The sequence below is a fragment of the Melanotaenia boesemani genome, chromosome 22, assembly GCF_017639745.1.
Source record: "Melanotaenia boesemani isolate fMelBoe1 chromosome 22, fMelBoe1.pri, whole genome shotgun sequence".
Classification (NCBI taxonomy): Eukaryota; Metazoa; Chordata; class Actinopteri; order Atheriniformes; family Melanotaeniidae; genus Melanotaenia; species Melanotaenia boesemani.
In genome coordinates, this window is record NC_055703.1 from 26,051,405 (window position 1) to 26,075,411 (window position 24,007).

The following is a 24,007-nucleotide window of genomic DNA, read 5'->3' on the forward strand; positions in this document are numbered from 1 at the left end:
CATCACGCAGAAACCAGCTGAAAACGTTTCAGGCACAAAAAACCGTGAGCTTGTAAACAGACCACAGCTGAGACTGAGGAGGGGAAAGTAGCTCATTCTTCTATCAGCAGGTTTTAGCCGATTTATCAGCATAAATCGATTTGGTGAATTTTATAGACGGCATTTTAAATTTATCCTGTTTCTAAAAAAGTTTTGCTGCATTCAAGGTAAATACTGTAAATACGGTTTGTGATGTCATATAAAACATTACAAAAACATCTTAAGCTGTTAAGTTTTAGGTCACATGATCACAGCACACCTCCCCCCATCATGGCGGTAAACTATGGCAGATAAAGAAACCCAAAAAACACTTATGAGACTGAACAGGAGAAAATAATTTTACTACCAGGAAGAAAGAATTCAGAGTTAGCTTAGTTGAAACCGCTACATAAAAAACGATTAGCTTATTGTGTTTCATCTGCTTGATTTCTGTGTTTAACTTAAGTATCAGTTTGAAGGTTTCCAATAATAACCACAGAATTTTAGCTGCTATTTAAACTCTAGAGTTTATGTTGGTAAACTGGACACCTGAGTTGCAGCATTTCTACCTGAGCTAGCTCATGGTTTTCTTTTCGCTCCGGAAATCACAGATTCGGGTGTTCGAGTCGCTGTTTTGGTCAGCTGTTAGTTTGGTTCGGTTATCTTTGGATTAACACGTTACTGTTTGAAAAAAAAAACACAAGTCAGAATCTCAGAGTTTTAACGGTTGAAAGTTAGTAGTGCTGCTTTAAATATAAGATATAAACTCGTGGTTATTTTTTTCAAACTAAAATACAAATAAAATACTGCTCCCTGGTTACAGCACATGTATTTGAGATGAGTTTAGTTCAGTCCAAAACCACCTACAAACGTGATCATTGTAACCTCGTGCTGTATTTGTAAAATTCCATAATGAGATTTCTGTTCCACAACACGACCGTGTGACTGTGTCATGCAAATAAATAATAATAATAACAACAATAATACTTTAATAAGCCCAAATGGGAAACTAACCTCTGCATTTCACCCATCAGGTTTACTAGAGAACAGCGCACTGCCATATTTCAGTGCCAGGGGGCAGTTGGGGGTTAAGGACCTTGCTCAGGGGCACAAAGTGGTTTCTCTCTGTTGCCATTAAAAAAGGGTTTTTAAACTTTAAACCTCTTTTTAAAAGATAGCTCCTATGAGTTGTTTTATCATGTAAATACATTTTTCTCAGGTAAAAATGCTTATTCTGTTTATCTAAATTTCCTACTGCAGTGCAACAATTTTAAGTGTAACAATTTAAAAAACTTATTTTTGTGTCAACATTTCAAATGTTTGTATGTTATTTCGAGCTGACTGTTGCAGCGTTTTTACTGACATTTTACACAACATTCCAGCCTTTTAGGAACAGACTGTATTTTAGATTTCTGGCAGTTTTAGACTCTTGTTTAAACGTAGTTAAGTTTGTGTTGAGTGACACAATGTTAGTTTAAAAGCTTAAAAATAGACAAAAAAAAAGTTGGTTTAAAAATCCAATACAATCAAAGTTTGTCTCTTTTTGCTTTCAGACTGGATTTAGTTTCTGGGTTCTGAATTCTCTACTTTCTGGTTTTCCTCTTCTACATCCCAGAAAATCAATCAATCACTGGTCTCCTTGAGGCTCCAGAGGATGTCTTATCAGCTGGTTTCAGGTCATTCAGCAGGACGTTCTGACACAAACCTGGTTTAAAAGGACCAAACTTGGGAGTTGGGTCTGGTTGGTTCAGACGGAGCTGAGCTTCACCAGCCCTCTGACCGAATCTTCATGCAGGGCGTCCTGACTGACGGCATCGTACAGGGCGGTGGGGGAGGGGATGGGTGTGTGGGGCTGGGGATGCAGATGCAGGTGGGCGGGGCAGGGCAAGGCGCCCTGCGGCGTGCCGCATGGCGTTTCCTCCGGGCTGACGAAGTGGTGGTGATGATGGTGGTGATGCAGGTGGAGGGTGGTGTGGCAGTGGGAGTCGACGGTGGCGTCTCGTATTGTCAGGACGTCTCCACCGCAGGACGGCAGGGATGGCTGGGTGGGGGCCAGGTAGGCGCAGGGCCCCCCCAGCTGGGTGGTCTTCCCGGGCAGCGGGGCCAGAACGACGGGGTCGCTGTGCAGCAGAGGCGTGGCTGCAGCCTGCAGGACGAACTTGGTGCTCTGGATACACTGATTCTGATCACACTGAGAGGAAACACACTTCAATACAAACAGCGGACTCGCAGCAACACACACACACACTGATCAACACCTGAAATGAATATAAACTATTTTCTCAGGTTACACTCTGACTGCAGTTTTGCTTCGCACTCTGATGACTATCACATGTCCAACATGGCTGCACTAGTCAGCCGTGATGTCATCCGCCTACCATGTGACTGTGGAGCTGCGTGGAGGCGTAGCCGCCGCCGCTGGTTCCGTTAGACTGGGAGACGGTCTGTGGAGTGTCAACCTGGATCAGACCCCGCCTGTCAATCAAACTGAGACACAAAGACAGGGATGAATCACTTCACAGCAAACTGATGACAGAAGGAGTAGAATAATAATAATAGGAAGAAGAAATCAACAAAAATAAAAAATGCCAGGCACGCAGAGTTTGTAGACACGCCATCTCACAAGATATCACAGTTAACAGATCAGTTTAGTTTCCACGGTTCTGGACTTAATTTTGCTTTTGAGTAGCTCCTAACAAAAATATCAGCAAGTCAAAAGGAAAATCTATTTGTTAAAATCTTTTGTATTTCTGCTTTTACATTTTTCCAGTAATTTTGGATTAAGAGACAATCCCAGAAACATGTGTCAGGTCCCCAATCTTCTCACGTTTTCTCCAGCAAAATGGTAGTCAAGGTGTTTTCCAAAGTGTAGAGATAAGTAGAGTTGTATTAAAGTACATGGTTGTTCATTTCCAGTTGCATTCTTTCCACATTTGGCTGTTGAGTCCCTTATGGCAAGATGCAACAGATGTTCTTTTAAAGAAAATCTGAGAACGTTTTCACACCATGTGAGCTAAATGCATCCAAAGCCGTCTCATGATAGATCAGAGCTTCTGTTTGGTGTGCCTGAGATTAGTGGGAGTGAATGAGACCCAGACCAGACAAATGGAACCAGAATCCTGCTGCTGAGCGACACATCCATCCAAAAATACAGTAAATACAGCACTTACATAACCTTGTTAGAGGTGTTTGTTTCGCTTCTTCAGGGGTCCAGTGAGGGGCCCTTTGTATGTTGGTGCCCGTGTCTCATAATCAGCCCATATCTGTTATCATTTGAAATGTGCCTGAATTCTAAATGTAAATAAAAGTAAATATCAAAGATGAAGGAAAAAGACTGACTGATGGGCTCTTCATGCTTTGTGTGTTCAATGGTTGACCTATAAAGCCTGTGTGTGTATGTGTGTGTGTGTGTACGCACAGATGGATGTCACCACCTGTCGTGGTGACAACAGGTGGAGTCGCCATGTTAATAAGCTGCCAGCAGCCTCCACGAGCTGAGGAGCAGACTGTGGAACAAATCTCCATATGTGCTGATCTGGAAAACAAATATCTCCTCACAGAGATGACTCCATAGTTTTACTCCAAATAAACCTTTCTTTGTAGCAAGCCAAATTTCCAAGAAGAAAAAAGGTTTTTGTATAAAATAAACAAATTATAAACAAATTCAACAGCCAATGAATAATAGAATCAAACTATAAATCTGCTGTAGCAACAAACTCAGTAAAAGTTGTTCTAGAGTCAAATAAAGACAGAAAACTTTCTAGAGTATTTAGTAACATGGTTCTGAAAGATTCTCCAACCAACAGTTTAACTGGGGCGGTGAGGGTGTCAGGGTTGGGTATACAAGAAACATTCACCAAAATGTTAGGATTTCTAACAAGGATGAGCTTTGATTCACCACGTTGGTCCAAACTCCTTCAGAGAATCACCAACAAGTTCCATAAATATTTCTCAAGGACAGCAAAAGAACTTTGGTCTTTCAGCTTCTACAGAGTAGGATATTCGGAAAAAATTCAGGAAATCTGAAGAAATCTCAGAGTGGAAAGGACAAAGACAGAAACCACTGTTGGATGGTCAGGACCTTCCAGTCGTCAGGCAACATTGCAGGAGAAACCATCATGATTCCATGATCAATACAGACACGTGGACTCAAGAGAACCTTGGAGAACCATTTTCACTCAACACAATCCACCGCCAGACCCAGAACCTGAATCTGGATTACATAAGGAGGGAAACATATATGAACTCTGCAGAAACAATGCCAAGCTCATCTCAGCTGGACAGAAAGTCTGACTATTGGAGGTAGGGTTGTTTAGTGGTTACAGGGGTGGGCTTGGGTCAGGAGGACCCAGGTTCAAGTCCCTGGAGTGCCAACAGACATGAACTACCACTCCCACTGTTCTCTGGTACATCTAGAGATGGGTCAAACACAGATCCCAATTTCCTAATCGGGATTAATAATAAAAAAAAAGATTATTTATTATGATTAGACAGTGGACACGTGTCCTGTGGACAGGTGAGTCCATCTTTCTATGGTCACTGACACATAAATAAGTATATAAATAAATATACTACTGTACCCTGTGCTGGAGCGCCCATGTTAATTATCTGTCTGCAGACGGCTCAAAGGCTTCATTTCTCACGCAGACTCCGGCTGTTTGGGGTCCGACCTGAGATCATGCTCATTTTCTATGATGCTGTTCTTGTTAGCATCATTAGGTACGGTATGGCTGCATGGTTCAGCACATTAACAGCTCAGTCTAAATCTAGACTCACAAATAGTGAAAAAAGCAATGAAAATTAAAGCTGCAAGCAGCGTTGGAGGCCCTCGCACCTCTGGCGCCGCTTCGGCCTATTGCACCGCCCCATCAGCCAACTGCCCCCCTCCAGCAGCACAGCCGCTATTTCCCACAGCAATAAACCCATTCTTCCAGAGTTTATCTCCATGAAGAGGTGATTTTCCTCTTGGGAGGATCAACTTGCACTCCAGCCTTTCCAGTGATCACATCTGAAGCATTCATGACCTTGTTTCTTACAAACTGTGTTGAATTCCCACAAACTGGAGCATGATTTCATCAAGAGGAAAATTCCACGTGGCCACTGGGTGGTGGTAAAGTTGTTTTAATGTAGGACCATGTTCAGGTTGGAACTCTAATGAGAACAGGAAAATATTTAGCTCAATTGGTACAACTGACAGCAGGGTTAGTGCCACTTTCCTGTATAATGGCGAATGATTTAAACCATTACAGAAAGCCATTTTAATCATGATGCTGTAAGAAGTCAGTCATATTTTCAACCATGAGTTCATGAAGGATGATATTAATGAGTTAGAATTAGTTTTACAGAGGACAAAGGGTTAAAATGGTGGGACTTCCTGTTCCCATGGGGCGGGGCTATGGCGTTGACAACATCAGGACAATGCGAGGCTTTTTGTATTTCCTGGCATGTTCTATAAATATGCAACTTTTCATCAATGTTAGTCAAAGCAGTAGTTGGAGCTGATAGATTTAATATTTATAGGGGGCGCTATAGAGCCACATAACCAGCATATGTCCAATTGAATCAGTTCCAGGCCTGACCACTGTCCTCCCTGCCAAGTTTGGTGGAGATCAGGAGTACATTGGGTCAGTTACAAGTACTTCCTGTTTCATGGCGGTGGACGCCATTTGCCATGTTTTGCTTGAGGAAGGAACTTGAGGTTTTTTTTCTCTTATATCATGAAAGGGTTTGACCTCATCTCAAGCACTTTTGAGTGTGGGAGGTTAATCCCTGACGAGAGGGACCCTGCTGCAGGAAAAAGGCACTTCCTGTTTCAAGTGGGCGGGGCTTAGGCCAAGACCAGAAGTAATTACATATATCTGTTAAGAAGCAGACTCTGATTAATCAGTGCAAGTGTGATGCTGATTGGATGAAAATTGAGGGATTTATACTCAATAATGATGTCATGGTGTTTTATCCAACCTTGTCATGGCGCCACGGTCTCGCCATGCAGCGTTGAGCAATGTCCAGATGACAACATCAGGACTTGTAGATGTGGTCCGCATGGAAGTGAAGGGAAATATATGCAGTTTGGTACAGAATGAGTGTTGTATTGCAGAAATAATAGATTCCGTGCTTGTTGCGAAACATCAAAAGTTGATGAGGCGCCCGCCGCTGAACGCCACCTCCTATTAGAAAAATTTCAATAACTTTTGACCACACATGCCTCTGGAGTGTTCAGACTGAGTTTGAGGTAAATACGATAAAATCTGTAGGAGGAGTTCGTTCAAATGCAAGGCAAAGAAACATGCAAAAATGACCCCCAAAAATGACACTTTTTTTCAAAATGGCTGACTTCCTGTTGAAGTTATCATATAGGTCCAAGAGGCTTTTTTGTACATCCTTCCAAGTTCTATCAATATACTGGATTTCAGCCATATCAGTCAATGTAGTGGGCAGATATGATCAATTAAATATTTGTAGGTGGCGCTATAGAGCCATATTGCAATTTTTCCAGCATATTGTCAATGTGGCTGAGTTCTCGGCTCGTCCACGCTCCTCCCTGCCAGGTTTGGTGCAGATCAGCAGTACAATGTGTCAGTTACAAGTGCTTCCTGTTTGATGGCGTCGGACCGCTATTCGCCATGGTTACGTTTGGCGAAGGAGCTTGAGATTTTTATTGTGGTATCATGAAAGGGTTTGACCTTTTGTGAAGTACTTTCAAGTGTGTATGTTTTATTCCTGAGGAGATGGACCCCGGCGTCTGAAAAAAAGCACTTCCTGTTGGAAGTGGGCGGGGCTTAGGGCTAGACCGGAATTGGTGATATGAATCTGTTCAGGGATGGACCCTGATTAATTCCTGCAAGTCTGATGGGGATTGGATCAGAATTGAGGGATTTATAGTGATTTATGATGTCATGGCGTCTTATCAAAGTTCGCCATGGCGCCACGGTCTCGCCCTGCAGCATAGAGCAACAGTTTTCACTGGTTATCATCACCAACTTGTTTTCTGCTGTCTGACCCAGTTTGGACCTGGTTGTGTTCAAAACGTCAGATAAGAGGGTCTCCAAGTAAAAACCGGGACTTCCTGTCGCCAGGGGGCGTGGCTAATTCATAACCCAAATATTGACATGTAGATGTGTTCAGGATGGGACTGGCATCATACATGGCCATTTTGGTTCAGATACATTGTTTTATGTGGAAGTTATATCACTTTCGTTCTTCAGGGCGACACATCAAACTTTGAGGCCCCACCCCCTCCATGCCCTTTCTCCTATTAGAAAACTTTCAATAACTTTTAAAGACACATGCCTTCTGGACATCCTGAGCTATTTTGGTAGCGGTACGATAAAATCTCTAGGAGGAGATAGATTTTGAAAATGTCAGTAAAACGCCAAAATGGCGACTTTGACCCAAAATGGCCGACTTCCTGTTGGTTTTAGGCTGTTGCTCCAAGAGGATTTTTTGTTCGACCGAACATTTAGAATATTTGTAGCAATTTTCATAAAGATTGATGACGTGCAGTGGCGGGGCATCGTAAATAGGTGGCGCTCTCATTCAATTTTGCCCGAACAGTCCCAAGCACCCCAAAATATCAAATTTTTCACATTCCTTTGGGGGGGTACACAAAAATAGGCGCGTTTTCGTGCATGTTCAGGTCCCCAAAAATGCCTCCAATGTTTAAGAAGAAGAAGAAGAAGAAGAAGAAGAAGAAGAAGAAGAAGAAGAAGAAGAAGAAGAAGGAAGAAACGGAGCAATTACAACAGGCCTTCGCACCGCCTTCGGTGCTCGGGCCTAATAATCAGGTCAAATAATCAGTAACCAGCAGCTGTTCCGTACTGGGAGGCCTCAGTACAGTCAAACCAGCGATAGATGCAAGCTGACGTCAGATGGAGGAACATCCATCACTGATCAAGACATCCGATTTGAAATCTGAAATTTCTACGTGTCTGAAGTCTGAGTTTAACCATCGCTCATTTACAGAATTACAGATTTACACCATGACTGTAGCAGCAGTGATGCACTTCTACATGTTGTTCTACATCAACACTGAAAAATACCATCAGCTGTTTGTTTTTCCAAATTTAACATCTGATAACTGTTTAAGTTGCAATTATCAGCAAATTATTTATTAAAATCTGGGTCTTAAAAAAGATTTTTAAAAATTCTCATTTGTGCCCCCAGTTCCTGGTCAGTGCCCCTGCCTGTCCCCCCTCATCAGAACTTTTCTAGATTCGCCCCTGCATATAAATCCTGTCAACCACCTGATTAGAGAAGGTTCTGCTTTGATTTGTATTTCAGAACCTGTTTATAATTGACCTTCACCACATTCATGGCCTCTAAAAGGTAAACCTGCATATCCAACATCTGTACAGCACCAGTGATTTAGAGAAAACATCCTCTTGTTTAATCTAGCTAGATATCTGAACCTCATCAACAAAATCTTTCTGTTTAATGACACTCGCTAGATATCTGATCCTGATCCATCTGGCTGTATTATGACCAGCAGATTTTACAGCTGTGTCACCAGCAAACTTCAGCTAATAATGAAAATAATAATAAATAAATGCAAACAAAAGAAACTGAAACAGGCTACTGTTTCAAGTCAACATCCTGCTAGTTTTCATCTCCTCCTCAACACAAGCTGAACAATAAACAACAAGAGATGATGCTAGGACAGAAAAGCCGATCAGCTGATCACCAACAGTCCTAACATGATTCAAAGAGCAATAGGCGAGGAGGAGGAGAGGAGGAGGAGAGGAGGAGGAGAGGAGGGAGTCATGCAGCGCAGAGACAGAGAGCGACTGGAGCACCAACGTTGTGCAAAAGTTTAACAAGCAAAAAGAGAAGAAAAGAAAACAGCTAAATAAGTGATGGTGTCAGACCCTCTCACCATGAAAAGTGTGTGTGTCAAAACACCGCATCCACCATGGCTGCGATGCCCATGGACAGCGTTATGTCCGAGGTGACTGTAGCACCTGGCAAACAGTCACATCCAAAGATAAAAATGCTTTATGAACGATGTCTGACTTTTTTGTATCCCACATTTTTTTCTCCCATCATCAGTGTCCACACACGGAAATTCTGGTGTTCCGGAGATTCCCATCACCTCTGCAGTCAGTCAGTAATGGCGTCTGAAGGATGAAATTTACTGCCAGAAATCAATACTTCCTGCTCAGCTGATAATGTCTACAGACCTTCTCACTGTCAGTTGCTGCATCAGTCTGTAGGTTTTCTGATGTCAGATTGATTCTTTCTGTCCAAACAGAAAGTCAATTAACTATTTATATCATTATAACAATATAAAAAAAAACAGCTCAGTTTCCAGGACCAAACTTTTAATTCAAGCTGAACTTTGCTCATTTTAATTTCACACATTCCCACAGACTAATAGATATGTCACAGAGTGAAGATGAGGAAGAGGAAGGTGATGTAATGCAGAGTAGAAACTGACGAGATCCACGTTGCTTCATGATAAATTCTGCAGCTTCTGTCTCCAGCGACCAGGAACGGGAAAATCTGCAGAGACGGCTGAGAAGGTGAGGATGAGGAGGGAAGAACGTGTAATTACTCTGAGGAAGGTCTCAGATGAAAACGGTCCTCATTAAATACAGAAGCACACCGTCTGCTGCAGGCAAGAGGAGGAAGAGCGAGATGATGGAGTGACAGACGTGCGGTGATGTTATCTATAGCAGCTTTGAAGTTTGAGCAGCGAAGACGACACTTTAAAACATTTGAAAAGCTGCTTTTGAGGGACAATGAAGGATTTGATGTTTATTCAAACATTGTTGAAGATTTTTAATTTATTAGTGTGCGTCAACAGGCTGGTGGAGGGTCAGAAAACATGCTGACTTTCTAAAAACCAGCAAGCTCAAATGTGAAATGTCAAAACAAGCCGAACGTCCCTGCTGTCCCGACACGTTCCATCTTTGTCTCCCTGCTTTTCCTACAAACAGATTCCCATCTGACAAATTTAGCTGTTTTTGTGGCAGCGTTGTAATTTCATCTTACAATTTTGTGTAATAATGAACAAATTGAATTTTGAAACTTGAGAAGAGGCGAGAGTTGTGTGACAGGACAAAGTCTGAAATTAAATCTGCAGTTTTCCAACTTAATGCCAGGCTTCAGTTCCAAGTTAATGCTGGACTTAGTTCAGGCCTTAGTCTGGTTTACCCCTGAGTTTAGCTTGGATTAAAATCTTTTTTAGTCCAAACTTTAGGCATCAGTTTATTACTAAACATAAGACCAAACTCTTATTTAAGCCTTGGCTCTATTAGAGTTCAGTTTAGTTCTAGCTTTCAGCTGATTTTAGGCTTGACTCAGCTCTGCTGGATTTAGTCCTCTTCAGTCCTCATTTCAATGCTTCACTCAGACAGCAGACATGTTTAGGCCTAATCTGGGCTACCTTTGGCACACTTGGCTCAGTTATGGCCCTAGCCAGTGTTGTGTGGTCTAGATTTCAGTTGCCAGCCTGGATGCAAGTTATGGGAAGTGTCTTGTGGGTCATGTGGTCTTGATTCCAGTAGTTGACTTAGATGTGGATCACGGCAAGTGATGTGTGGACCAGATGCGGTGCGAATATGAGTTGGCCTGGACAGAGATTACAGCCCGTTGCTTGTAGTCTTGTGGCGGAGTCAACACTGTAATCACGGCCAAGTACGGCCCAAATGAAACTGCAGCTGTGGGCCAAATTTGGGCCAAACATTTGTTGCTCTGGGTTGATTTTGAGTTTGTTCCTAAACTGAGTGGTAAATTTGGTTTTGATGAAACTGCTGTTTAGTTCTGTTTTTACCTTACCTTTTGCTGTAGGAAAGTTTTTGCCTTAAAGTAGAACTATGTAACTTTCCCACCTTAAAAATAGGTGACTGACTAACTTCTGTGACAATCTCTGGCCAGATATTAGGCCAGTTAACTCTTGATTTGAGTTCTTATTGGGTTTAGTTCTGATTTTAGTATTGGGTTTAGGGTTAGGGTTAGGTTAGGCTTAGGGTGTGGTGGTGGCTAGGGTTAGGTGGTGTGGTGGTGCAGAGAAGGTGACCAACCTGGGCGGCAGAGGTCCACACAGAGCAGCACAGCAGTTGGTCAGGATGTTTCCGTGGGTGTAGGGGTTGTAGTTATCCTTCCCTTGCTTGGTGGACCAAGTTCCTTTAATCTAGACCAGAACATTAAAATCACAATTGAAACCGATTCTAAAAGAGAATCACTGGTACAAGTTATGAAAGTCCACAGAACCCCCTTGTTTTAGTGCTTGAAGTCTGGTTTAGGGTCCAGTGTACTCACATCTTCGTTGGTGGTCTGGTTGGAGCTGATCAGGTAGGTGTGGAAGCCCGACAGGCCGACGATGGACCAGACGGAGAAGAAACACACCACCACCTCCAGGATGGTGCAAAGTGGAGTCAAGGACAAGCTCAGCTCTTTGATTTAGAGGAAACTCTACATGATACTCATGTTTTCACTGAATGTGAATACTGAGGTTTTGATGTGCTGCCTGGTTGTAGGGCTTCACTTCAGAAACCAGACGACAGAAGCAGAGTGGAGCTGACTGTCCCTCAGGGGGTGTGACACAAACAGTTTGACCTTGGCATGCATTGAGGGACATATTGATCTGTGGACTGCAGCAGCATCACAGTCATTGATTTATGTGAAACGTTTGTTACTGAGTTTGGCGTATGAGGGTTAATTAGTGCCTGTGTTTGATTTTATGAGACAACTCTGAACTGGATTTGTGACCAACTGAAAGTTAACATATTCCAGTCCAACTTGGTTTAAACTAGCCCAGTTTAATCCTTCAGAACAAACTACTGTCCACACTTAAGCTGCGCTTAACCCTGATTTTAGAGCTGATGTTAGTCCAAAGTTTAGTTTAAATTTATTCCTGACTTTATCTCTGTTTTGGTTATTTAGTCAGAACTGAAACTAAAAACAAAAAAATCTTAAAATTCAAAGAAAAAAAGGTCAAACTTTTCTTAATCTGGCAAGAAAACTGTGGCCACATCTGCTCCTGTGTTCTGGTGGTTTCTGGGTAAATGAGGAAACTATTAAACTAACATTTATTATTATACAGGAACAAACGGTGGCCAAAGGTTCTGTTCTCTGTGGCTGTGTTAAAACTAAATTTGCCTCTTTAAAATCTTTTAAATCTTTAAAGAACTCTTATTGAACTGGACAATTCTTTTATTAGAACTGGTTTAACTGGTGCAGTTTTAAAAAACAAACTAATTTCTGCTTGTTGCAGTAACCCCTTTTTGTTCACTTTTGGTCTTTAAGACTCCATTTTAGGTCCTGTCTCTTTAAGAATGTCCTCCTACAAGGCCCCGTTTGCCCTGGACTATCTTGGTGTGAATGTACCCTGGGACTCTGTGGTTTGGACTTGGTCTTTGTAACTCAGCAGGACTTCAACATGTACAAAAAGCAGAAACACACCAAGGAGAGGGGAACAATCAAAATGCATAATATGACCTCTTTAAACTGGGAATGTCCCACAGTAAAGGGTATCTGGCTGGGCTGTCTTTCAGCGCGCTCAGAAAACCTGTCCGGTTTGATCCTGCAAGACAGAGAAGAAACAGAAACAGAGTTTCATAGACAAGAAACCAGCGGCTGGTTAGCTCAGCTGGCAGGACATCCGTCTCCCATGTGGTTTGAATCCCACAGGGGTGAATATTAACACCGTCCAGTTGGGTCCTTAGCAAAGACCCGTAACGCTACTGCCTACCCACTGTGGAGAAAAGCGTCTGCTAAATGAGTGTAATGTCATCCAATCCAAATATCGATCAAACTGACACCTTCATGTTTTTCTCATACAGTATTTTACTTCTACACATGTACGTGATGCTTTTTTAAATCATATTTTATTTTATTAATTATATTTTACTTTTATTTAACTGATTTGATTTACTACACAAATATTTATAAAATATGCTATCATATTTCTATAGTATAAATATTCTATAAAAATTTACTTTATCATTTTTTCCTGTTTATCACAAACATGGGAATTACAATGCATATATGTATATCTATTTATTGTATGTTGAGTGGCAATCAATTGCGAGACTCACTAACCGAACAGGTTAGCTGGGCTTTATAAACCCTCCTCACCCATGCATTTACTAGAAAACAGCTTTTAAATGGGTGACACTAAACATGAAAGGGTTAAAAACTGGATGTGCCAGTTAAATGAAGACAAAACTGAAATAGTAGTTTTTGGTGCCAAGAAAGAAAGATTTAAATTCAGTACTCAGCTTCAAACAGCAAAGTTCAAAACTAACAACAAAGCCAGAAATCTGGGACCAGTCCAGGACTCAGACCTGAGTTTCAGCATCACATTAGGACGGATGTGAAATCAGCCAGTTTTCACTTACAGAGCATCTGCAGGATTAAAGGACTCATGTCTCCGCAGACCGGACTACTGTAACGCTGTCCTCCCAGGTCTCCTTAAAGACCATCAGCGAGCTGCAGTTAGTCCAGAGCTGCTGCTCCAGTCCTCACTGAGACCAGGAAAGTGGATCATAGAACTCCAGTCCTCACTGAGACCAGGAAAGTGGATCATAGAACTCCAGTCCTCACTGAGACCAGGAAAGTGGATCATAGAACTCCAGTCCTCACTGAGACCAGGAAAGTGGATCATTGAACTCCAGTCCTCACTGAGACCAGGAAAGTGGATCATAGAACTCCAGTCCTCACTGAGACCAGGAAAGTGGATCATAGAACTCCAGTCCTCACTGAGACCAGGAAAGTGGATCATAGAACTCCAGTCCTCACTGAGACCAGGAAAGTGGATCATTGAACTCCAGTCCTCACTGAGACCAGGAAAGTGGATCATAGAACTCCAGTCCTCACTGAGACCAGGAAAGTGGATCATAGAACTCCAGTCCTCACTGAGACCAGGAAAGTGGATCATAGAACTCCAGTCCTCACTGAGACCAGGAAAGTGGATCATAGAACTCCAGTCCTCACTGAGACCAGGAAAGTGGATCATAGAACTCCAGTCCTCACTGAGACCAGGAAAGTGGATCATAGAACTCCAGTCCTCACTGAGACCAGGAAAGTGGATCATAGAACTCCAGTCCTCACTGAGACCAGGAAAGTGTATCATAGAACTCCAGTCCTCACTGAGACCAGGAAAGTGGATCATTAAACTCCAGTCCTCACTGAGACCAGGAAAGTGGATCATAGAACTCCAGTCCTCACTGAGACCAGGAAAGTGGATCATTGAACTCCAGTCCTCACTGAGACCAGGAAAGTGGATCATTAAACTCCAGTCCTCACTGAGACCAGGAAAGTGGATCATAGAACTCCAGTCCTCACTGAGACCAGGAAAGTGGATCATAGAACTCCAGTCCTCACTGAGACCAGGAAAGTGGATCATAGAACTCCAGTCCTCACTGAGACCAGGAAAGTGGATCATAGAACTCCAGTCCTCACTGAGACCAGGAAAGTGGATCATAGAACTCCAGTCCTCACTGAGACCAGGAAAGTGGATCATAGAACTCCAGTCCTCACTGAGACCAGGAAAGTGGATCATAGAACTCCAGTCCTCACTGAGACCAGGAAAGTGGATCATAGAACTCCAGTCCTCACTGAGACCAGGAAAGTGGATCATAGAACTCCAGTCCTCACTGAGACCAGGAAAGTGGATCATAGAACTCCAGTCCACTGGCTTCCTGTTGTCAACAAAGCACTGAACGGTTCAGGGCCTAAAGCCATTCAGGATCTTCTCGTTCATTATGAACCAACCAGACCCCTCAGGTCATCAGGGTCTAGTCTACTTCCTGTTCCCAGAGTCAGGACCAAACATGGAGGCAGTGTTCAGTTTCTGGAACAAACTCCCAGAAATCTGCAGGTCTGCTGAGACTCTCAGCAGTTTTACATCAGGGTAAAAAAAATTCTGTTTGCTGCCTTTTATCAAAATAACTTCATTCCTCACACTGAACTTTATTTCTTGCATTTTAAGTCTTACTATATTTGAGCTTTTTATTTAACTTCTTTTATTCTTTCATTTGTTTTTATGGTTCTTCGGCACCTGCTGCAATGCTTTTAATGTTTTTTGTGCTTTAAATGGTCTCGTACATGAAACGTGACGAACACCACTACCTGCCATGTTTAATCCAGATTTTCTATTTGATTAATTGATGATTGAATCGATGTATCGTTACACCTGACTGATGGTCAGAGATCACACCTCACACATGATCAGTTTATTAACTGGAAAAACAAATCAAAGCTGCAGAACTCTGGATAAACTCATTTTCAAGCTAAAACAGGAAAAACATGTTTAAACTATTCTCTGTGCATTCCTTTTATAGATTATTTGATTGATTAGGAGCCAGACCGGTAACAGTCGGCAGCTTGTTGAGTTTGTGATGAGAAAGTTTGACTTTACTCTCTGTTTTAAGTTCCAGCAGCAAACAGCCAGAGACGAGCTGGAGTCATTCCCTCTGAATTTTCCTGCTGCAGCTCTATTTTTAGCTCTGCTGCTAAAAACAGACAACAAGCAGCGCAGTGTTAAAAGAAAACACGGGTTTATCTGAGACACGCTGCTGGTTGTTAGAGTTTCACGGCGAGGAAACGAGAGGCTCCGCGTTCCAGGTGGATCAGAGCTGCATGACAGCTGAACATCAACAGCCTGAGCACATCAGCATGTTGACAGGGAAGGATCCAGAAGCTGAATAATGTGCAGAACTTTCAAGGAAAACTTCAAGAAATCAAATACAAATTAAAATATCTGCAAGTAAAACCAGACAAAACAGAAAAAGCAGAAACCAACGAGAGCCATTAAAAACTCTGAGACAAAACCCAAGAAGACCTGATTCAAAACACGACACAAAACCACAAGGTTTACACACTTCTTCTGGAGCAGAAGCTGCTTTAATTCAGGTTTCTGAAGTTTTATCAACGAACACACACCACCCAGACTCAGAGGTTTTCCTCAAACCCGCTAAAGCTCTTCTCCTCATCAGACTTTTTCTTTTCTCTTCATATTTTCTCTATTGTTTGTGATTTATGGGAGAAAAGAGCTTTTTTTATTAATCTGACTTCTACAACAAGTAAAAAACAAAGATCCCATAAAGCTGAAACTGAAGCAGTCCCACATCTGTCCACTCATGTAAACCAAAACCTGGACCAGGACTGAGTCCATCAGCCTGATTAAATCCACCATCATCATCATCATCGGCGTGGAGCTGCAGCTCTCCGTGGCGTTCCGATCTGATGGATGGTGACAGGAAACAGTAACACACTGCAGCCTCAGCATCTCTCTAACAGCCTGTCAATCAGAGACAGGTGGGCGGGGCTGGCCATCATCAATCCACCTGATCCACAGATGAAGCTGCAGCTCAGAGACAACCTGTAACCTCAGGATGGCGAGCACGGGTCGGGTTCACACAGAGAAACCCGAACCTGACCAACAGGCTGAAGGTGGACTTTCTCTGATGCACCGATAAACAACACGATGAATCCACAGAGAAAACAACCACAACACCGAACCAAAACAACAAAGATGGCGGCCAACACCCTCTCAGCTCCTCTCTGAACAACCACAACGAAACATGAAAAAAAACATAAAAACCCTGTGACCAGCTTTTCCATAAATATCAATGACAATAGGAAACGTCTGTAATCAGTTATGAAATGACCAGAATTTAGTTTTCTGCACCTGATTTTTGGGTCCAAACTCCTCAGTGATCGTCGATTAGCCGCCACAGTTCAGCCTGCAGATTAATGGACACAAAAACGGCTTCCTGAACAGCTGAGTGGGGCTGCAGTCAGAGTTAGACGTGGCTTATACTGGACCACCGTCCCAGTTCACAAAAACAGGACTGCAGCCTGTCCCACAGCCTGGGAAGGCTTACTGGGAACGCTGGCACTTTACTGGTTCTTCACAAAGATGCTGAACAAGTGAAGTCTGGAAGATCTGAGTCCAGTTCAGTGTTTACATGCAGGAGGAATTTAGGCTCCTGATCATCACCTGGCTGTTGGTCCAGTTTCAGAGCTTCGCTTCTGTCCAATTCAAGTCAAACTGACATGTTTAAATTAATGTTTGGACCAACTCACTACCATTAATCTGTTTCCCTGTTTCACATAACCGTGCTCGTCATGATCAGCCCAGGATCGTCTTCACACTGAATACTCTCCACCTGACTTTGGATTGAACTGGAGCTCCAACTCAGAGCTAACAGCATCATTTCACCATTCATGGAAAGAAAAACTTCCTCTCAGAAACCAGGAGATCGTTCGTCCTGGAATAATGACAAAACATAAAAACAGTGATGAAGCGGCTCAGTGCTGAAGCTGAAGCAACCAAACGTCACGGATGACTTCACTCAGCTTCATGTGGCTGAAATAAAAGACTTAATTCACCAACATTATTTTTTCTACAACAAAAGAAAATAAATATATTCGGAGCAAATATCAGAAGATGCAGATTTTTCCAGAACGCACTCAGAAAATGTGGTAAAACTAAGAAAAGAAAAAAAAAGTTTGTAACCATGTGGAACAGGTCTCTCTGGAGAATTAGACTCCAAGTCTAAATGAGATTAACTGTGAGTTTATTTATTTATTTGTTCATCCTTTTAGCTCATCAGGGACTTTTTTTTGCCATTTCAGGTCATTTTTCCTCAATGTTTAGCCTAAATTCTGTTTGAGTTCCCATGTAAGGGATGGTTTTTGTAAGAAAGTGTTTCTTTTTATTTTAAATTAAATTTTTCTTAAAGGCCAACAAGGCAAATTTACTGTCGTTTTGGGTCATAAGAAAAACCAAAAAGTCCTCACCCACAAACTTCTCTAGAAACATTACAGATTAATATTCAACTTTTTTCTTCGTCAAAATGCTCAATCAACCTTAAATATGTTCGGTAATTATTAAAACTACTCTCATCCTTTAAATGCCAATTTAAGGGTTTAAAGGTCAATTTTATTTAGAAGATGTTTACATGTTAGTGGGGTGGGGGATTTATTGAAAGATCAAAATCAATGTTAAGTACATTTAAGAGTGATTTTAAAAAAATCTCTCTTAAAAAAACCTCACAACTTTAAACTTGTACTTTATGAAAAATAACACATTTTAAAACATGTAACCATTTTCCATGTAATTGAATTGGCATTTAAAGGGTTAAGATGTTTCTGTCTTAACCCTTTAAATGGGTCAAAAGGGTCACTAATAAATTATAAACCCTGCAAAATAATTAATAATGCATCAAAATCCATTGTTACTATTTTTTTTTACTAAATTTAAGATTAATCTTTAAATAAAATCTCAAGCCACAAAAATCTATAATATATGAAATAACTCACTTTTGTCATGTGATCAAACTACATCTACAAGGTTAAAATAACTGGAATAATTACATACTTGGTAGATTTGATCTGGACAGAAGTTAATTAAAAGATATGAGAAAAAAAAAGGAAAAACACGTTAATCTGTAATGTTTTTATAGCTGTTTTTAAAAAGAGGACATTTTGTCTCCTCTGATGACCCAAAAAAGAAGTAAAGTGACTCAAAGAGACGATTACTATCCATTAGACGTGTAAAATAAGAGGGATTAGCCAGAGTTCACTTTTGGTCCTTTTGGGAGCAAAAATCCGCTGCAGCACGTCAGCAGCACAAAGTAACATCGCCATAAAACCAACGTACAATATACGTGTGAAAGAAAACTGAATAAATAAAGTTTTTTTCTGTAGTTTTGACACTAATTAGGCTGCATGTCTGTTTCAAACATAATAACCAAGTAAGTAATAATTAACTAACGCTGATTTCAGGCTGCGACCCATGACCTCCATCCTGCAGGTAAATGCAGATACTGCAACCTGATGATGAGATCTGGTCTGATCTGGTCTTTGAACAGACGTCTGAGCTCAGAACATGTGGAACTGTCTCCGTGTGGACTTACCGAGGCTCCTGTCTCCGTGTGGACTTACCGAGGCTCCTGTCTCCGTGTGGACTTACCGAGGCTCGTGTGGACTTACCGAGGCTCCTGTCTCCGTGTGGACTTACCGAGGCTCCTGTCTCTCTTCTATAACGAGATCGATGGTGAGTCACAGTAAAACGGAGAGCAGCAGTTACTTACTGAGGATGACGTGTGTGATGACGAAGGCAAAGATGAAGACGGTGAGAAGGGAGAGGGAGAGGATGAAGAGGTAGAAGAAACGATAGTTCCTGCGTCCCACGCAATTTCCCACCCAGGGACAGTGATGATCGAAACGCTCTGAGGAAGAAAAACTAGATTAAACTCAGATTTTTTATTTAAAAATTTAAAGCTGACTTCAAACTTTAAGCTAAAAATGAAAACTTTATCTCTTTTATTTTATTTTAAATAATCTTTTCTTACAGAGATGGAAAAATGCCCCCCCCCCACACACACACACACTGACCCACACAGTTGTCACACAGGCTGCAGTGTGACGCTCGAGGCGGCCTGAAGATTTTGCAGGTGAAGCAGTATTTCAGTTTGACCGTCTGTCCGTTGATCAGAACCTCTCTGGTGCGAGGAGGAGGTCTGGAGCAGCCCGCCGAGTCTGAAAACACACAACTCATCCTCACAAAGATGCTGCACATCAACACATAAACATTTTCAATGCTGGTGTGAAAATCCCACAACTCAGAACATTAGGAGCAGCATCTAAAAGCCTTCAAAGCTGCTCTGTTCTGACCAGGTAACAGTGAGGTTTCAGTAGCTGAATTATTCCACCACATGTTTCCTAGTAAACATGATGGAAACAGACCCGGGAGATATTTTTCTATGAGAAGATACCGATGCTTCAGTCTTCTGGTGAACACGTCAGGCCAACTAACACAAGCACACAAAAGGCAAGAACAGGTAAGAGCTTTGTAGAGCGCCACGGCGACCCGTGTCAACGGCATCCAGCATTTAGAAGCATTCACATAAACAACATCACCACAGCCAAGCTTCCACATAAAGGTAGCAGCCACCGGTTTTCTTGTTAGCAGGATTTAATCCTGAAGTAAAAACCCAGATTTTCTGAAGTAAAAGCCCAGATTTTCCCAGCGGCTGAATACGCAGCATCAGGGAGAGAAAACAGAGGTGCTTGATTCTGCTTCAGAGAGGTGGCCTTGAGAAGTGGTGGTTCCAGGAGGGTTCTGTGTCTTTAGGTTTACATTTAAAAACGTGTTTTTGTTTTAGCTGCATTTATAGCCAGTTTTAAATAATAAAAACGTGTCTATACGTGTACTAAATAAACTATATAAACTGTAAGTGAGTGGGAGGTTTGATGTGTAATTTTTACCCACTGGGTTCTATGAGAGACGCAGTTTTTGATTTTTATACAAAAGTCAAATTCTAGTAAATTTTTTCCTTTAACAAAGTGTGAAAAACTTTGGACAGGTCAGTGGAAAAAGGGCTGCATAATATTTCTTGTTGTTCAAAGAGTAAAGATTGTTTACGACTTTCAAATCTGCAGTAAATAAAATAATTTCGTGTCTTACTTTCTTCTTCTCTTCAACCTTGTTTGTGTATATTGAAAAAAAAATACATATATACTGTATATATATATATATATATATATATATATTTATATATATATGTAAAAAGCTTTAGAATAAAATGAAATAAAGATCATTTCAGCTGGAACATACTTTAAGGATTAAATACATTCTTGTGTTTTATTCTGTCTGGTGACCTTGAGTGCCAAGAAAAGCGTCCACAAATAAAATGTATTATTATTATTATTAAATAAATAAATAAAGATAAAAAAGACTAAACTAAAATTAACTGAAGGAATTTTATTCCAATGTTTGATTTAAGCTATTTTCCCAGAAAATCCCAGGAAAAAACAAACTGGAAGCAAAAAGATGTTGAAAATCTTCCCAGAGAAAAACTTTCTCTTCGCTTCATTTTAATCCTTCCACCGACCACCGTGGGAAAGACTTCGCTCTGGTTCAGACTGTGGATCCCTAAATAAATTCCTGAGAACAAATAAATAAATAAATAAATAAATTCCTTACAACCATCAACAAAACAAAGAGCAGTAAAAATAACTCCATCCTCCATGTCTCACACACTCCGAGCCTGGAGTGTGTTTAACATCCAAACACACACCATCTCTGAGCTCCGGCTGCTTTCTGATTGACAGCTCCATCCATCCACCCGCCACATCCGCCCCAAAGGTAAGAACACATACACAGAAAATATAATAAGTTTTCCAGAAATACATGTGAGACGTTCCGTTTCGGACAGAGAAAAGAAGCAACATGCCAGCAGCTTCCTGGTCCCACACAGGAAAACATCTGATCTGCGTTTCCATGGTTACCTATCTGCCTCTCCAGGTCAGCGGCCTCGTCCGGCGTGGCTCGGGGCAGGACGCCGGGGTCACTGAAACTGGCCCTGAACAGCATCCCCATCACGAAGATGAAGAGGACGCCGCCGACGGCTGGGATGGCGGGGGTCAGGTTGGACGCCAGGAAGGGACAGCTGAGGACACAGAGAGAAGGACACACTGAGGGTCTCCACCAATCAGAGGCCTCGTCAGCAGGGCCAGACATGTCAGGACTTCAGTTACATGTTTATTTAGTGTTTAAACTGCATTTTTTAATCTTTTGGTTGGAAAACATGTTCCAGAGAAGAGATCCAAGACAGAGCTTTGGATAACTTTAAATATAATTTTAGTTCATTCCATAAATATCCTTTTCTTTTTTATTTATCTGTAAAAGGAATTAATTATGGTTCTGGAATTATTTCTGGTTCCTAAAAACTGGTGAACATGATCGGTGAAGATTTATTGTGATGAGCTGACAGCTTCTTTAGAAACTAACTTTTCATTAGTCTGAGGATCAACTGCCCATCCCACTTTTAGTCTACCATGTAAGCATGGTGACACTGCTGCCGGAAGGGTTACCATGGAAACACTGGGATGCTACTTTTGGGAATGTGCAGGGAGGAAATGAAAGAAAATAATGATCCTCCCAAACATAAAGCTGATTTGGACTACACAAACAGATTTAATTAGAAATGGGAGGTAAAAAAATAAACATAAACAAACATGTCTCAGTTTTAATGTGTTTTTTGAGATGACAAAACTAAACACATCCCTTATTTGTCAAAGATCTTTAGATTTAGAGACAAATAAATAAATAAAGGTAAATGGTTAGGGTGCCCACAGTCAGGGACCAGAAGGGTGAAAGGGTCCACAAAATCCCAGGAAGAAATTGAGTGAGGGGACCCAAGAGTTAAAGGTCTCAGGGGCCCAGAGAATCCTGGAATAAATATTAGGGTAAAAAAAGAAGGCTAGGGTCCCAAAGAGTCAGAAGCCAAAAGAATCAGGGTCCAACACAGTCAAGGGGCCAAAGAGTCAAAGGGTCAAAAGAGTCAGTGGAGAAAAGTTGGCGTCCTGTCTGAAACCAGCTGGGGCCAAAGGTCACCTCACGTGAGTCCCAAATTTACACTGAACGTGTTGTACTCACTCAAAGGTGAAGAAGAGGCCGCAGGTAAGGAGGATGAGGACCAGGGTCAGGTAGAACACCCCAGTCTGCCGTGCCATCATGATCCTCCCATCGCAGAAGAACCGGTTCCGTCCCGGGAACACCTGCCACTTCCTGCGGGGGGTCCGGCTCCGGTGGGCCGGGTAGAAGGGCGGCTCGGTGCCGGCAGCAGTGGCCGGGGAGGAGCAGCTGCTGCTGCGGGTGCAGATCTGATTGTACTGGCCGGGCGGCTGGTCCGGAGCCGCGCGCTGGATCTGAGACATGTGTCCTCACAGGCGAGCGCGAGGAAGAGAGACGGCGGCACAAATGTGTAGAAAAAGGAAATCAGTGCTGTGTGCGCGAGCTGCTGCCTCGGCTCTCCTGCAGCTTCAGTCCGCCTCCAACACGAATCCGCGCGCCCGCTTTTCTGGCGCGAGCTCGAACAAAAACAAAACCGTCATTTTTTAATAAAATCTTTTTCTCTCCTCCCCAATATTCCGTAAACAAAACCAACTCGTGGTCAGACGCACGCGCGCTGGAAAGCCTTCTACTACACCCCCATCTCGTGCGTCCACTCCCTTCTGAACCGGTTTTTATACCCCGGGTCAATGGTTCCGGACGCGAACAGGTTTGATCCGGGAAGGGAGACAGGCGTGGGTCTGGGGGATAAGGTAGTCAGTGTCTATGAGGAGGAGGATGAGAAGGAGGATGAGGAGGAGGTGAAGAGCATCCTGATCCTCCGCAGAGCTCAGAGACGGCAAAGATCCTCTATTGCCAAGATTACACACTCTGCCACAAAAAATGGACACTTAATCTATGAAGTTATGTTTTTAATCGATTTAAATGAATACCTTTCAGTCAAATTTCAGTCAAATCAAATCTTTTAATGAAGAAATTAGACTATTCTCCATGGGTTTTATGTCTCTCAGTCTCTTGCCAGGTTTTCCATTGTAATAATGAAGGTGCGATGGGATTAATGGAGTTTCAGTATTTTAAAATGTACTTTGTTTCTGTTCAGGAATATTTTTTCCTAATATCCTAATTTTCCTAATATAATTCATAATACATTTAATGATGGAACAGAGTCCGGTGTTACATTTTCAGTACTTCTGTGGGTATCTTTTTAGAATCCACATTTCCTCCTGAAGGACACCAGGTTAGAACAAATCCTTACTACAAAGAGACAACTCAAGTCTGGACTAGTATTTATTTATTTATTTATTTATTTTTGGTTCAATTTCTTACTTTTGAAATATTTGTGACTAGTGATTTCTGAATGGAAAAACCCTGCCTTTAATAAATATCAAGAGTTGTGTTTAAACATTTTATATGTCCTTGCATTTCTTAAAACTGTTTTTAACGAAGCTACAATTATTGAACAACTTCAGTCAGTCAACAGATTAACATGATCCAGATAATCTGATCAGGCACGCAAAGTTATCGGAAGTAGAGTGAGATCTCCTCCTTTTTGCCTCCAATTTAAGCAGCGTTACCGGTTAATAGACGATCTTTGGTTCAGAATTCCGTCACTTCTAAGCAAAAAAGCAAAAAAAGGCCCCCAAAATAATCAAGTTCAGACTCGAAGTTGTACAATTATTT

The 24,007-nt window shown here is 41.9% G+C and overlaps 1 protein-coding gene across 1 annotated transcript; it reads right to left on the reverse strand.

The window, feature by feature from the left end:
* Nucleotides 1-1,137: 1,137 nt before the first annotated feature.
* LOC121633465 (palmitoyltransferase ZDHHC14-like) lies at nucleotides 1,138-23,512 on the reverse strand. The gene is made up of 9 exons (XM_041975526.1): nucleotides 22,412-23,512; nucleotides 21,262-21,422; nucleotides 19,366-19,509; nucleotides 19,062-19,199; nucleotides 12,493-12,541; nucleotides 11,278-11,380; nucleotides 11,040-11,149; nucleotides 2,397-2,505; nucleotides 1,138-2,209 (listed from the first exon to the last, which is right to left on the reverse strand). Exons 1-9 carry the CDS (start codon nucleotides 22,690-22,692, stop codon nucleotides 1,766-1,768), a joined length of 1,539 nt encoding a protein of 512 aa, XP_041831460.1. The 5' UTR covers nucleotides 22,693-23,512; the 3' UTR covers nucleotides 1,138-1,765.
* Between the last annotated feature and the right edge of the window lie 495 nt (nucleotides 23,513-24,007).

Bases quoted from the DNA above. Each gene is read 5' to 3' on its own strand.
- LOC121633465 (XM_041975526.1), bottom strand. From the start codon at position 22,692: ATGTCTCAGATCCAGCGCGCGGCTCCGGACCAGCCGCCCGGCCAGTAC. The intron at 21,423-22,411 runs GTGAGTACAACA...CTGTGTCCTCAG, and splicing joins GGCCTCTTCTTCACCTTTGA to CTGTCCCTTCCTGGCGTCCA. The intron at 2,210-2,396 runs GTAGGCGGATGA...GTTTCCTCTCAG, and splicing joins CGCAGCTCCACAGTCACATG to TGTGATCAGAATCAGTGTAT.